The sequence below is a fragment of the Astyanax mexicanus genome, chromosome 4, assembly GCF_023375975.1.
Source record: "Astyanax mexicanus isolate ESR-SI-001 chromosome 4, AstMex3_surface, whole genome shotgun sequence".
Classification (NCBI taxonomy): Eukaryota; Metazoa; Chordata; class Actinopteri; order Characiformes; family Acestrorhamphidae; genus Astyanax; species Astyanax mexicanus.
In genome coordinates, this window is record NC_064411.1 from 46,781,958 (window position 1) to 46,795,513 (window position 13,556).

General features: G+C 36.7%; 1 protein-coding gene across 2 annotated transcripts in view; it reads left to right on the forward strand.

Moving 5' to 3' along the window:
* The window catches only part of tle2c (TLE family member 2, transcriptional corepressor c), a 43,484-nt gene that overhangs the window by 2,229 nt on the left and 27,699 nt on the right, over nucleotides 1-13,556 (forward strand). For both annotated transcript variants that reach the window (XM_022678951.2, XM_049478829.1), the window contains one exon: nucleotides 11,918-12,018. In XM_022678951.2, coding sequence (XP_022534672.2) covers nucleotides 11,918-12,018 — 101 coding nt within the window. The remainder of the gene's footprint in view (nucleotides 1-11,917; nucleotides 12,019-13,556) is intronic.

The following is a 13,556-nucleotide window of genomic DNA, read 5'->3' on the forward strand; positions in this document are numbered from 1 at the left end:
TACACATAATGCTATAGATATATTACACCTAATTTTACAGTTGTTACACATAATGTTACAGTCATGTTACACATGACAATGTTATAGATATGGTAAACCTATTTTTGTAGTTATGTTACACAATCTAACATTCGGGTTGTTCGGTATGTTGCAGTCATGTGGCATGGAAATACAGTTATCTTCTGCATATGTTTCACATGACTATATAATTTGTGACTAGCAGAAATAGACATAGACTGGTAAAATAGTATGGTAAATTAAAATTTCCTGTAACACGGTGTTACAGTCACATACATTTTACACATACGTTAATTAAACACATTAAATTAATTAAATGTATTGTATTTTATATGTAAATGTATTTTTTTTCAGTTTTTTTTGCGTGTGTGTGTGTGTGTTCATAATCTATGTAAACTATGTAAACATGTCCTAAGGACCATATGATGTCACTGAGGCGTAGAGGAGAAGCTGATGGATGAAAAGAGGGATTTCTGTGTGTGTGTGTGTGTGTGTGTGTGTGTGTGTGTGATGCAGAACTGCATATGGATCCAGGCCACTTCATTCTCCACCGCAAATGTCATGTTGTATTACCTTCAGTGGGAAACATGATACCACACACACATACACACACAATCACACTCTGGCATAACTGCAGTTATAATGGCATGCTTTTACAGGCCTTTAGAGATATGTACATCAAACAGGTGTGTGTGTGTGTGTGTGTGTGTATGTGAATGTGTGTGTGTGTGTGTGTGTGTGTGAGAGGGAGCAAGAGAGTTTATGATCTGTGATCACTGTTGCTGTGTCAATATTATGAGTGTATACATAGATGAGTGTTGATGTGAGTGTTGGTTGTGTGGATGTATAAATAGTGTGTTGGCGAGAGTGTGTGGTGTGTAGGACAGATTATAGTTAGAATTGTTGTTGTTATTATGGTAGTTATTCATAATTACATCTCAAAACATGCACACAGTTAGCTACAAATATCTACATGTAAAGTATAATTATGTACGTTACAGTATGTTACAGTTAGACAGTGCTATCTGTATATACCTTCTTGCATATAATTGTAAAAATATGTTACATATATTTTTACATGTGAGTTATGCAAATGCTACAGTTTTGCTTTACATAATGTTACAGTTATGTTACATTGTTACACTCAACAGATTAGCAGTGTTAGTCATACAGTCATGTTACGTATTATGTTACCGTAAGAAATGTTACTGTTGTAACATATGGTTGTATTAAGCAGATAAAAAATTATATTGCACAGTTCCACATTATATTTAACATGACTGTTACACATGATACAGTCCTGTAAAACATAATGTTACATAATGTGTTGTTTTAAAATCATATCGCACATTATGTCACAGGTATGTTACACATAAATTCTGCTCACGTGTTACATGTGGTGTTCATGTGATGAGGCACAGTCTTATAAATTACACAAAATTGTGTATGTTACATGTTATTGTGTTCCACATATTGCAATAATGGTACACAACACATAAGTGTTACTGTTACACAAGTGTTACCCTTATGTTGCACATAATATTACAATAATGTTACACATTATGTCACAGGTATGTTACACATAAATGCAAGTTGTGGAACTTGGTGTTACCATCATGAGACGCATGAGAGTATTGCAGTCTCGTTAATAATATATTACACAGATGTTGTATGTGTTACACACAATCTTGCAATAGCGGTGCACATATAATGGCATTACAGTCATGATACACCCTCATGTTTCACATAGAGTAATATTATGTCAATTATGTCGTATGTTACACTTAATTCAAGTTGTGATATGTATTGTGTTACCCTCATGAGATGCATTTTAGGCAATTTGCACATTTTATGCTGTACATATATTGCAATAATCGTACATACCATGGTGTTACAGTCATGTTGCAGGATGTAACATGATTTGTAAGTGTAATTATCTATCTTTTATCTAGAACTGCTCTTGTTACATGATTATAATCTGGGGATTTGGGTCTGGCAGGGGGATGACACTTATTGTTCGTGTCTCAGAGGAGTGGACATCTTTGTTAATCAAATCAGGCCTTTAGAGGAGACTAAAACCATTACAGCTTAGGTGATTAACTTGAACAGGAACCTGACAGTTATGGATAAATCTACCGGTACATTTTCATAATATGAGATGATATGCAGCTCTGGAAAAAGTAAGAGACCACTTCAGTTTCTGAATCAGTTTCTCAGATTTTGCTATTTATAGGTTTATGTTTGAGTAAAATGAACATTGTTGTTTTATTCTATAAACTACAGACAACATTTCTCACAAAATCCAGGATGGAGATTTCATTTGCAGAAAATGATAAATGGCTGAAATAACAAAAAAGAAGCAGGGCTTTGAGACCTCAAATAATGCAAAGGAAACAAGTTCATAGTCATACAGTTTTATAGTTTAGAAATCACAATCACAGTTTAATCACAGTTTTTTATTAATTTTGGCATGTTTTCCTCCACCAGTCTTACACACTGCTTTTGGATAACTTTATACCACTACTGGGGCAAAAATCCAAGCAGTTCAGTTTGGTTTGATGGCTTGTGATCATCCATCTCCCTTTTACTTATATTCCAGAGGTTTTTAATTTGGTAAAATCAAAGAAACTCATAATTATTAAGTGGTTTCTTTTTTTCCAGAGCTGTATAATTGTTAGACAGGTTACATTTTACAGGATTTAACATGATTTGTAAGTGTAATTGTCTGTCTTTTACCCAGAACTGCTCTTGTTACATGGATATTATCTGGGGATTTGGGTTTGGTTTGGTTTTGTTAATCATATGCACTTAAATCAGGTGTTTAGAGTGGTGTAAAACTATTACAGCTTAGGTGACTAACATGAACAGGAACCTGACAGTTATGGCTAAATGTACAGTTTCATAATATGAGATGATATACTTTCATATTGAATGTGTTGATTATACTATAGAATGAAAAGGTAAGTAACCTAAAGCCCTCTTTTTAAAGTCTATTAGAAATTGTGTTTAAACTTGAGGTGTTCTTTCAGCAGAGCTGAGTCAGAATGAAAATGTAGGTGCTACTATTCTGTGGCTGTCTCTGAGCCAAGCTCTTATAAATGGATATGAAAGCACTCCACAAGTGCCTGGCGTATAATAGAAAGAACATTATCATAAAAGGAAAGCAGAGTGTATCTAGAAACCTCGTCATGTGAGCTGCACTAGACCTAATTTGCTTAACTGTAGTGTAGGGAATGTGCAGGCTGGTGTTTTCAGTTCTGCAGCAACTCCTGAAAAAAGAGAAGCAGCAGTAATGATGAGATCGTGTTACTTAAGAGCAGGCCAGACTGTAGCTTGTACACAGTGAATCGATCACAGTTAACACCTATAGTGGACACTAGAGATTGGTCTAAGGGTAGAGTGCATGCTGAAGCTCGCCTCAGTTCTGGGTGTAACACTGTGGTTATGGTGGGTGTGTGGTTGTGGGTGGGAAATGCTACATATTGTAAGGAAATTACAGGGCTTTAAAATACTTTTAACAAAGACTTAAGCTGAATTTTAGTTAATAATAGTCAAGTTACGTGGAATATTACAATTTTGTTAAACAATGGTGTTTCTAATGATGTATAATGTTGCTATTAAATGATGTAACACATGCTCCACATATTATAGTCATGTTACATTTGAATGTCAATGTTACGATTCAAATGTTACACTTGTTACATATACAGCTCTGGAATAAAATAAGAGAGTGCTTAAAAATGATGAGCTTCTTTGATTTTACCAAATAAACAAAAATCAGGAATATAATCAAGAGGAAGATGGATGTTCACAACCATCAAACCAAGCTGAACTGCTTGATTTTTTTTGCACCAGGAGTGACATAAAATTATCCAAAAGCAGTGTGTGAGACTGGTGGAGGAGAACATGCAAAGATGCATGAAAACTGTGATTAAAAACCAGGGTTATTCCACCAAATATTGATTTCTGATGAATATGAACTTGTTTTCTTTGCATTATTTGAGGTCTGAAAGCTCTGCATCTTTTTTTGTTATTTCAGCCATTTCTAATTTTCTGCAAATAAATGCTCGAAATGACAATAATTTATTTGTAATTAGGGAGAAATGTTGTCCGTAGTTTATAGAATAAAACAGCGCGGTACATTTTACTCAAACATTTTCCTATAAATAGTAAAATCATAGAAACTGATTTAGAAACTGAAGTGGTTCTTATTTTTGTTGCAGTAGGTTTCACATAGTATTTCTGCTATATGACAATATAACAGTCACTTGAATATTACACAATAAAAAAAAGGTAAATTATATTACATATTGTATTTATAACAGTCATGTGACAAGAGTATTGCAGTTATATAACTGACAATATGTGACACAATACACATATTACAGTAATGTTACATATAAATGTTACAGTAGGTTACACATTATATTAGTATTATCACAAGTGGTATACATTACACATACTACAATAATGTTACATTAAATGTTGACATAATGACAATGTGTTACTCATTAAACATTATATTGCAAAATATTGTAATGATAAAACAAAGTGTTGCGTTATTACATAACTAAGTAATGCATTATTATTTAAACAGCAGTAGACCTTTAATAATATTCAGAGATTGTGTCCAGCAGACAAAGGCGATTCTACCACGATCAGATGATCAATGGTTCGAATCTCAAATCATGCTGCTTGTCATCAGCAGCTGAAGTCTGAGAGAGCACAAACCATCCCTGTTACCTCTTTTCCACCAACAAAGTGCTGGAGCTGGAGTCGGTGCTGGTTCCTGTAAACATGTGAACCTTTTAAGAACCAGCCTGTGTTTCCACTGCTTTATGGAGTCAATCACTACGAATGTAAATGTGTGCATGTAACACAAACCAGAAACAGAAGTCGAAGGACGATTTGAACACCTTTTTTTTTGTGATGCTTGAACGCCCTGACCTTTGACCTCTCGTGTCACAGGTTCACTGGTTCCACGCCTGCAAGATTGTGGGGCCAGAACTGTTTGGCACCATGCCGGGAGGGTAGATGGTGCTCTGTCCACAAAATCCTTCTACTATGATCAAATGTTTGGTCAGCACAGGCTTCTGCCAACTAGTGCATCAGCTCTGGGGATCCGGTGCTTTCCTCAGAGCATGCTGGCTACCCAGCATAGCTACATCATCTTCACCCCTAATGTTGGTAGCATTACTAGTAATAGTGTCCTAATGAGTGAGTGGGGTAAATGACCTTCCAAATTGAGGAGAAAAAAAAAAAGATAAAAATCAGAGATTACAATTGGTATACTCTAAATTATCCAAAATACATAAATATAAACCTGCTTCCTGCTTCTTTTAAACAATCCAACATACTGTCTCATTCAAAAACATAATGGGGAGGATAGAGGTCAGCAGAAATGACTGAAGATATGTACATTGAACATACAGTACATTGAACAAAAAGTCAACAATATAATAATCGTGACATGCCCACTTGATATCTTTTTTATATAAAGTGTATGTCTGCATGTATTTAGAATGATAAGGATCTGGTAATACCAGTTGTTGGCTGATTGCTAGTATGTGCTGCCTGTAGTGTGTTGCTGTGGTGAAGATAAATAGCTTTTATTCTGAACTGAGCTTTGGTATTTAGATGACATTAAATGTTCACTGAAAGCACAGATATTCACCCCACTGTGTGTGTGTGTGTGTGTGTTCCTGATTTGATGCTCTGTCAGTGTCTGTTTAGGCTGTGCTCATGTTTGTGTGTGCTTTGTGTATGTGTTTATAGTGTGTGTTTATAATGTGTGTGTGCGTGTCGCAGCAGGCTCCCTGCTGGGCCGGTTATGATATGACTCTATTGGGCAGCTTCTGTCTGCTCTCAAAAGCCTGCCTGATCTGATAGTGGCGCACTTAGACAAGCAGCAGGCCGGTGTGTGTGTGTGTGTGTTTGTGTGTGTGTGTGTGTGTGTGAGTATGGCAAAGACAGAGAGAGAGAAACAAAAGAAAACAGAGGCCAGAAAGAGAGGCTGAATTAGTGTGTGTGAGTCATGGGTGTCTACATTTGGTTCTGCTCATGTTGAGAATGAGATATTTAACTGTGTGTATCTATGTGTATCTGTGTGTGTGTGTGTGTGTGTGTGTTAGGACACATTTGTGCACACTGACTGCATTATCTTTCTCCATCTGTTCTGTATTTACAGTCGGTACAGTTCTGGTGTTAATGATTAAATCTACTCTCTGTCCTTTTCGCCTGCCATGTGTGTCGTTACTGCATTTTATCACACCCATTGTGTGCCCTGTAACTCTCAATCATAACACACTGTTGTGATTATTACAGTGAAAAATGACTGAGAGATGCTTTATAACTGTGTGTTATAAAAGCAGCAGTGATATGACACTGATATAAACCAGTGCCTTTATTTTTTTTCAGTAGTCATTTGTTTTTTTTAGTAGTTTATTACATTGCAGTAACACAGGTGTACAGGTGAGTGAACTGCTTACGTGCAAGGTCTCTCACAGTAGCCGAAAACAAATACAAATACAATAAATACAAATACAAATAGAGAAAATATCGAACTCACACATAAACTTACAGTATAGATACATCATTGCACTGATGAAGATAATGTATGTAATCACGATAATTATATTATATCGTACATTAAATGGACATATTGCTCCATATATATATTTGTCTCATCATGGAGAGCCCATTGACATGAATGAACAGAAATGTTGACTTTAGCCCTATATGAACAGGATTCATTTCTCAAAGGGTCCTGGGGTAATTCTCTCTTTTATGTGAGGGTCCTCTGTGATTTTATTCCCGTCCAGAACGACCATATATGTGTTTTTCTCAGACGTCCTCTGAGAAAATTACAGGCTGAATTTCCTACTGTTTTTCGTGGTCGTCCAGTATTTTAAGTCCTGTCCGGACGCACATCTCTGAGTTTTATCACCTTAAGTTTAATAAAACAGCTATTTGCTTCACGTAAACACAACGGCGAGTGGAAATGGAGGAGCTACTGAACACGGTGTCAAAAAACTCACTGGTCCTCCTGTTTTTTCAGTTGCAGTCCAGATGCAAGAGTTTTATCACTAGAGTAGAAGTGTGATTTTTTTTTACACACGTCCCCCTGAGAAACTAGTCCCGTACCGATAGGGTTTATGTTTCAATAAAAATATCCATATTTGACACCGTGTATTGATGCAAAACAATATTATTGAAACAGTGCAGTGTATGTAAACTTTGCATATTCAAAATGAGCTGTGTAGCTGTTAACCTTTCATTCTTCACTGATCCACGCATGCGGTCGTGTTGTGGGCTAGAGAGTCATGAGCTGAAACCATGGCCCACGAGTCACATGACCATTAAAACGGGATGTGAAATGTGCAGATTACAGATCATGTGAGTAAATGTTCTGGTTAATTGTGGTGTACCTTGACCCCGCCCCAATCAGGTGAATGGTGCAGGATGTGCTTATAGTAAAGCAGAGGTTTCAGATTACTCAAAGAAGCAGTAGCACAAGCACATCCGCAACGTCTCTGATCTTCATCTCAATTAATAGTGTGTGTGTGTGTGTGTGTGTGTGTGTGTGTTAATGTGAGGTCCCGAGCACTTCATCTCCATCTGTGTCCTGTTGTTCCGGCCAGTAGCTGCTCCTCAGGGACACATGTTGTGTGTTGCAGGTGATCACCCATGTAACACGCATGCGTGTATCAGCGAACACACACACGCACACACACACACACACACACACACACACACACACACACACCCCTCTGCTGTAGGCTTGTCTGCTGCTATATCTCTGGCCCATGTGCTGAATATTTCAGCAGCGCCTACAGTTATTCACAGCCCTGTGATTTCCCTTCCTCTCTCTCTATCTCTCTCTCTGTCTATCAATCTATCTGTCTGTCTTTACAAATCTCTTTCCCTATATGTGTTTGTTTCTCTCTGCATCTCTATCTCTTGTGATTTTTATCTCTATCCCTTTCTCTCCCTATATATATATATATATATATATATATATATATATATATATATATATCTGTGCATTATATCTGTATCGCTCCTTCTCTCTCTATATATATATATTTGTATCTCTCTGTATCTCTCTCTCTCTATATATATATATATATATATTTGTATCTCTCTGTATCTCTCTCTATATATACACACATATTTATATATTTCTCTGTCTCCATTATTGCTCTCTTTTTCTCAATCTCTCTCTCTGTTTCTCCCTCTTTATCTCTTTTTCTGCTCTCTCACCTCATCTCTCACATTGTCTCTCTCGTTCTCACTATAACTCCTTTACTTCTCTCACTTTCTCTCTATTTCTCATTTTTATTTATCACTATGTTGCTGCTCTCTCTTTTCTTACTCTGCCTCTGTCTTATTCTCGCTGTAACTCACATACTGTTCTCTCTCTCTCTATTTATCTCTTACTGCTCTCTCTGTCTTTCACTGTCTCTCTTGCTCTTTCTCTCCTTTTTCTCTGTTTTCCTCTCTTTCACTTTTTCTTTCTTCCTTACTGCTTTTTCTTTCTCTCTCTCTTGCTCATCCTCACTTACACCCCTCTCTCTAATGATGTCTGTCTCTCACTCTTACCCCTTTCTGCTCATATCTGTCTCTCTCTTCCTTTGCTCCCTAGCTGCTCACACACTTTCTTCCTCACTTATCCATCGCTATCTGTCTCTTTTTGTCTTTCTCTGTTTCTCTATGTCTCTTTCACATACACTTTGTCTTTCTCTATCTATCCCTCACTTTTTTATGCTCTCCTTCTTTCTTACTCTACCTCCCTCACTTCTCTCACTCTGTTGTTTCCCTGATGCTTGGAATATTGACTCCTTCTTACTCTTTCTTATTATAATTCTATGTATTTTATCTCATTTGGTCGTTTCTATTCCTTCTCACTTTTTCTCCTTCATTTTTCCCTCACTGTCTCATGCTATCTCTCTTTTATGTATCTCATTCTCACACACTCGCTCTTTATTTTTTAATTTTTCTGTCATTTTCTATCTTTCTCATCTTTCTCTCTTCTTCCCGCCCACATCTCTCTCTCATTCTCTCTTATTTCATTCTGTGTCTTATTCTTTCTCCCTCAATTTCTTTCCATCTCCTCTTTTTCTCATCTTTTTCTGTTTCTCTCGCTCTCTTCCTGCTTTTCCGTATTCAGTCGTTTCTTTTACCTCTCACACTTTCTTCCTCACTTTTCCCTCACTGTCTCTCTCTTTCTCTCTGTATCTATTACTTTTCCTGCTCTCTTTTTCTTTTTTGCTCTTTCTTCCTCACTATCTCTCTCATTCTCTTTCTCTCTCTCTTCCTGATGTTTCTTATTCAGCCGTTTCTCTTCCCTCTTACAGTTTTTCCCTCACTTTTCCATCACTGTCTATTTTCTCTCTCTATCTCTCACTTTTCCTGCGCTCTTTTTCTTTCTTGCTCTTTCTCTTTACTATCTCTCTTATTCTCTTTCTCTCTCTCTATCTCTCACTTCCTGCTTCTCCATATTCAGTGGATTCCCTTCACCCTCATACTTTCTCACTCAATTTTTCCCCTCTCTCTCTCTCTCTCTCTCTCTCTCTCTCTCTTTCTCTCTCTCTTCCTGCTTTTCCTTATTCAGCCCCCCTCCTCCTCCTCTCCTCCTCTCTCTGTGTGCTGAAAGTGCCTGACACAGTGCAGCATTGAGATGGATGGCTGTATGGCTGCAGGACGGCGGTGTGTGGAGTAGGCTGGGTGATAATGCAGTGCTTTGTCACACTGTCTCTAGCCTGTGTGTAATGACCCCTTGTTTTCGCAGCAGCTGTATCACCACAGCGCTGCCCCGTTCTCCTGCGCAGCTGCTCCCTGCGCTCATGCAGCTGCTGTACAGCCTCACTGCCATTACTCATTATCAGCACTATCTGCATGCACTGTGTGTGTGGAGTAAAGGTTAGCGGACGCTGTTATTTGCGTAGAAGGAAATGTGTATTTTCTCTGTGCACTTTCCCTTCCACATATTTGTTTACGTGACGCAGGGAGAGTGAGGGTGAGGTGTAAATTTGATACTACACTATAAGAACAAAAGTATTGGGACACCAGTTTTATTACTAAATATAGGTGTTTCATTGCCACAGTCCCAAAATTTAAATGAAAAATTAATTACCGCTATGCCAAAACATGCCTGTGTGGGTGGTTCTAAAATGTGGTGCTGTAATAAGGTGGCAATGCTTATTGAAAGTAAACGCGTTAAGAAACCACAGCAACTTATCCACCAAACGTCCAACCTCATAAATTTACAGAGCTGGGTGTTCAAGTGATGAGGAGAATAGTGCAGAAAGGGCTACAAAACACACAGATCAATAACTAGAGAGCTCCACAACTCCACAGCTGTTAGAGCTGCAAAAGGGGGGACCGACTCCACAGTCCACACTAACGCTTGTGGGTTTAGAACTTGATGTCAAAGAATTGTAGCTATAGCTGTACTAATGTGCACGGTTGCAATACTTGTGTGTCCTTTGTGGTCCAACAGCTATGATGCACCATCATTCCAGACAGCACAGTTCCACTGACTCATAATAATCACATTTCCTATGCAACAGAATAAAAAAAATGAAAGGATAACTACTCCACTGACTCTACCCTCAGCTCGAATTTGAAATATGCAAAAAAAAGGAAGAGTAGTTTAGGAGGGGCATAGGGTGATGTATGGGTTTAGGGGCGGGGCAGAAGGGAGAGCTGATTGAGCTGAGCAGTGTGCCACTAATAGTGATGAGACAGATGATTGGAGGGCAGTATTATTGATTGATTGATTGATTGATTGATTGATTGATCTGCATATTCTGAGTATCCATGTACCAAGTACCTGGACACGCTATCCACACCTATAGCACAGTTGAACCTAAAAGGGCTGCAGAAGCAAAAACGACTGCAGTAAAAGGTTAGGAAGGTTTTTAAAGGTAAGAAAAGCTTTATTTAAAAAATGAAGCAGGAATTGTATGTTTTAAAACTTCAAAGAATAACATTTCAGCTATTAATGAAAAATAATGGATAAAACTAAAATGAATACCGAATACTAAACATGATTGTTTCTTAGGTTTTCATTAATTTTGCCAGTTTTCATAATTGCATTTTTCTTATTGACCAAATCTTTTTTATGGAATATTTGGTGAACTATTTGGTGCATCCCTACTTATATTTAATTCTATACAGTACTTTGTATATCATTTTTGCACCAGTGGGACAGAGGTACCCATATTAGTTTGACTTTTTAGTTTCTGTGATTTGCTCTCATTAGTTTTCTTGTTGTTTTTTATTCTTATGTTAGTGGTGAAGATTTAATACATATTACATGCTTTTGATATATTGTTTTATATATTCAGATTCACTGGTTCCGTCTGCATTGCTTTTACAAACTATATAGTAGGTAAAGTCTGCTATATTGCAGACTGGTCTTGTTGCATCCTAAACAACAGCATTGTGTACAAGTGATGGACAGTTTGAATCTCGATAACATCATCATCATCATTAATTTTGTAACAGATGACCCTTGGTTTATCAGTATTTTTGTGTGTGTATATAGTAATGTTGGTCTGTTTTTAATGTGTACATCCTGAGTTTACCTGTCTCATGCTTAACAGTAGTACAGATACCAATATAACTTAAATATATAGAGGTGTGCATGTCCTCTATATAGCTTCCCACATGGTGCACATCAAACGCCCCCCAAGCTGGTAATCACAGCGTTCTAACCTGGCATTACTTTATTCCTCCGGGTGTGAAATAGAAGTCTGTGAGCCTGTGATTGGTCAGGATTCACACAGCAGCACACAGTAAAACGCACCGTGACTGGTTAGATTGATGATTTACTGTATCACCCGTCCTGGTTAATGGTCAGTCATGCTGCAGCTGTCCTCTTTCTGTCCCTCAGGCTCCACTGGTGCCAGGCCATGCTGGCATGAAGTTCACAGTGCTGGAGACACTGGACCATATCAAAGAGGAGTTCCAGCTGTTCCAGGCCCAGTACCATAGGTGAGAGTGAGCATGCAGCACACACAGTGAAGATAGCTTTAACTACGCTACACTGGACTAATGTTAAAAGTGTAAAACTGAGGTTAAAGGTAAACAGAATATCATCAATATTATCATATATTATCATATCAAAATTCTGTTATTTTTAGGTCAGATTTACTGATTTGTATGTTCAAAAATCTGAAAAAAATGTTTTTATTATCAACACAAACCATAACCAGGGTTAAGTAAAGTAAATAGTGTGCACATAAAAATATTTAATAATTTATTTTTATTTTATTTTTATTTTGTATGTTTGAATATATTTCATGCATACTGTTTTGGCCAAGTTTAACCTAATAATAACATAAAGGCAAACAATACAAATCAGCCAGTATTTTTTTTTATTTATTAATTTAATAAAAAAATAAAAAAATAGTGACTTATCATAGATCTGTAAGGAGAAAATTGTGAAAATTGTGATAACACAAAATGTTGAGTATATTAATATTAATTAAGATACAGATAATATTTAAGGTAAAAAATAAAACTGAGGGCATTATTAATGTTCCTTACAGCTCATTAAGGAACAGGACAAGACACAAACACATTTTTTTTTTAGTTTTTAGTTTGGGGTAAAAAAAGTGTACTAAAGTTCCTTTTATTGTGGGCTGGTTCTGGTCCTAGCCTAGCCTGTCCTGACCTATCCTATTTTATCCTTCTTTTTTTTTTTTTTTACTCTTTAACAGGCCTTGGCCTGTATATGGTAATACAAAACCCTTTATCATTGCAGTAAAATAACTTATTTACATTCAGAAAAAAATTGAGGGCTTTAAAGACTCCTACAGGACACTTAGAAAAGCTGTCTGTCCACTCTCTACTCCATTTAATAATTCAGATCAACTAATCAATCCCAGATTATTATATTTGAAAACACATTTGAAATTAGACAGCCATTAACAAAGGGAAGGTTTGAAGAACATAAAGTAAAACTTTAAATTTGTATTTACAAAAAAGTATTGATTTTAAAATTAAGTTTAGGAAAGTGCCTATTTTATGATTTTTATTCTGTATTTTGACAGTTGCAGATTTATTTCAGTATTTTTTAATATCTTCTATTACAATTGCAATTACTTTCTTGTGAAACGTGAAACTTTGAATGCTTGAACATAAATCCTCTAGATTTAGGTGTGTTGTAATATCAGGCAGAAAATAATAAGACAATAAGGCTGGCCTGTTTAGGGGTTAACCCTAAAACTGTGAGACTTAGGTATTTCCAAATTGTGTACTCTTTGTGAACTCTGTAATCTGAAAAGATGTAGTAGGGGCTGCTAGAGTTTTCAGCAGGGTGTTTTTAGCCTAACTCTCATATGCTTGCAAAATAGCTGTTGCCGTTGTAAATTTTGGTGGTATAAATATAACAAAACGAAAACAGCAGCGTTTGAGGTTCACTTCCTCGAACAGTTTCATTATTTAACTAGTCTAAGATAAAAAAAAAAAATGTTTTACAAGATTATTTAACACCCTGTTATTTTGCCTCAGGAATGAATGAGGTGATT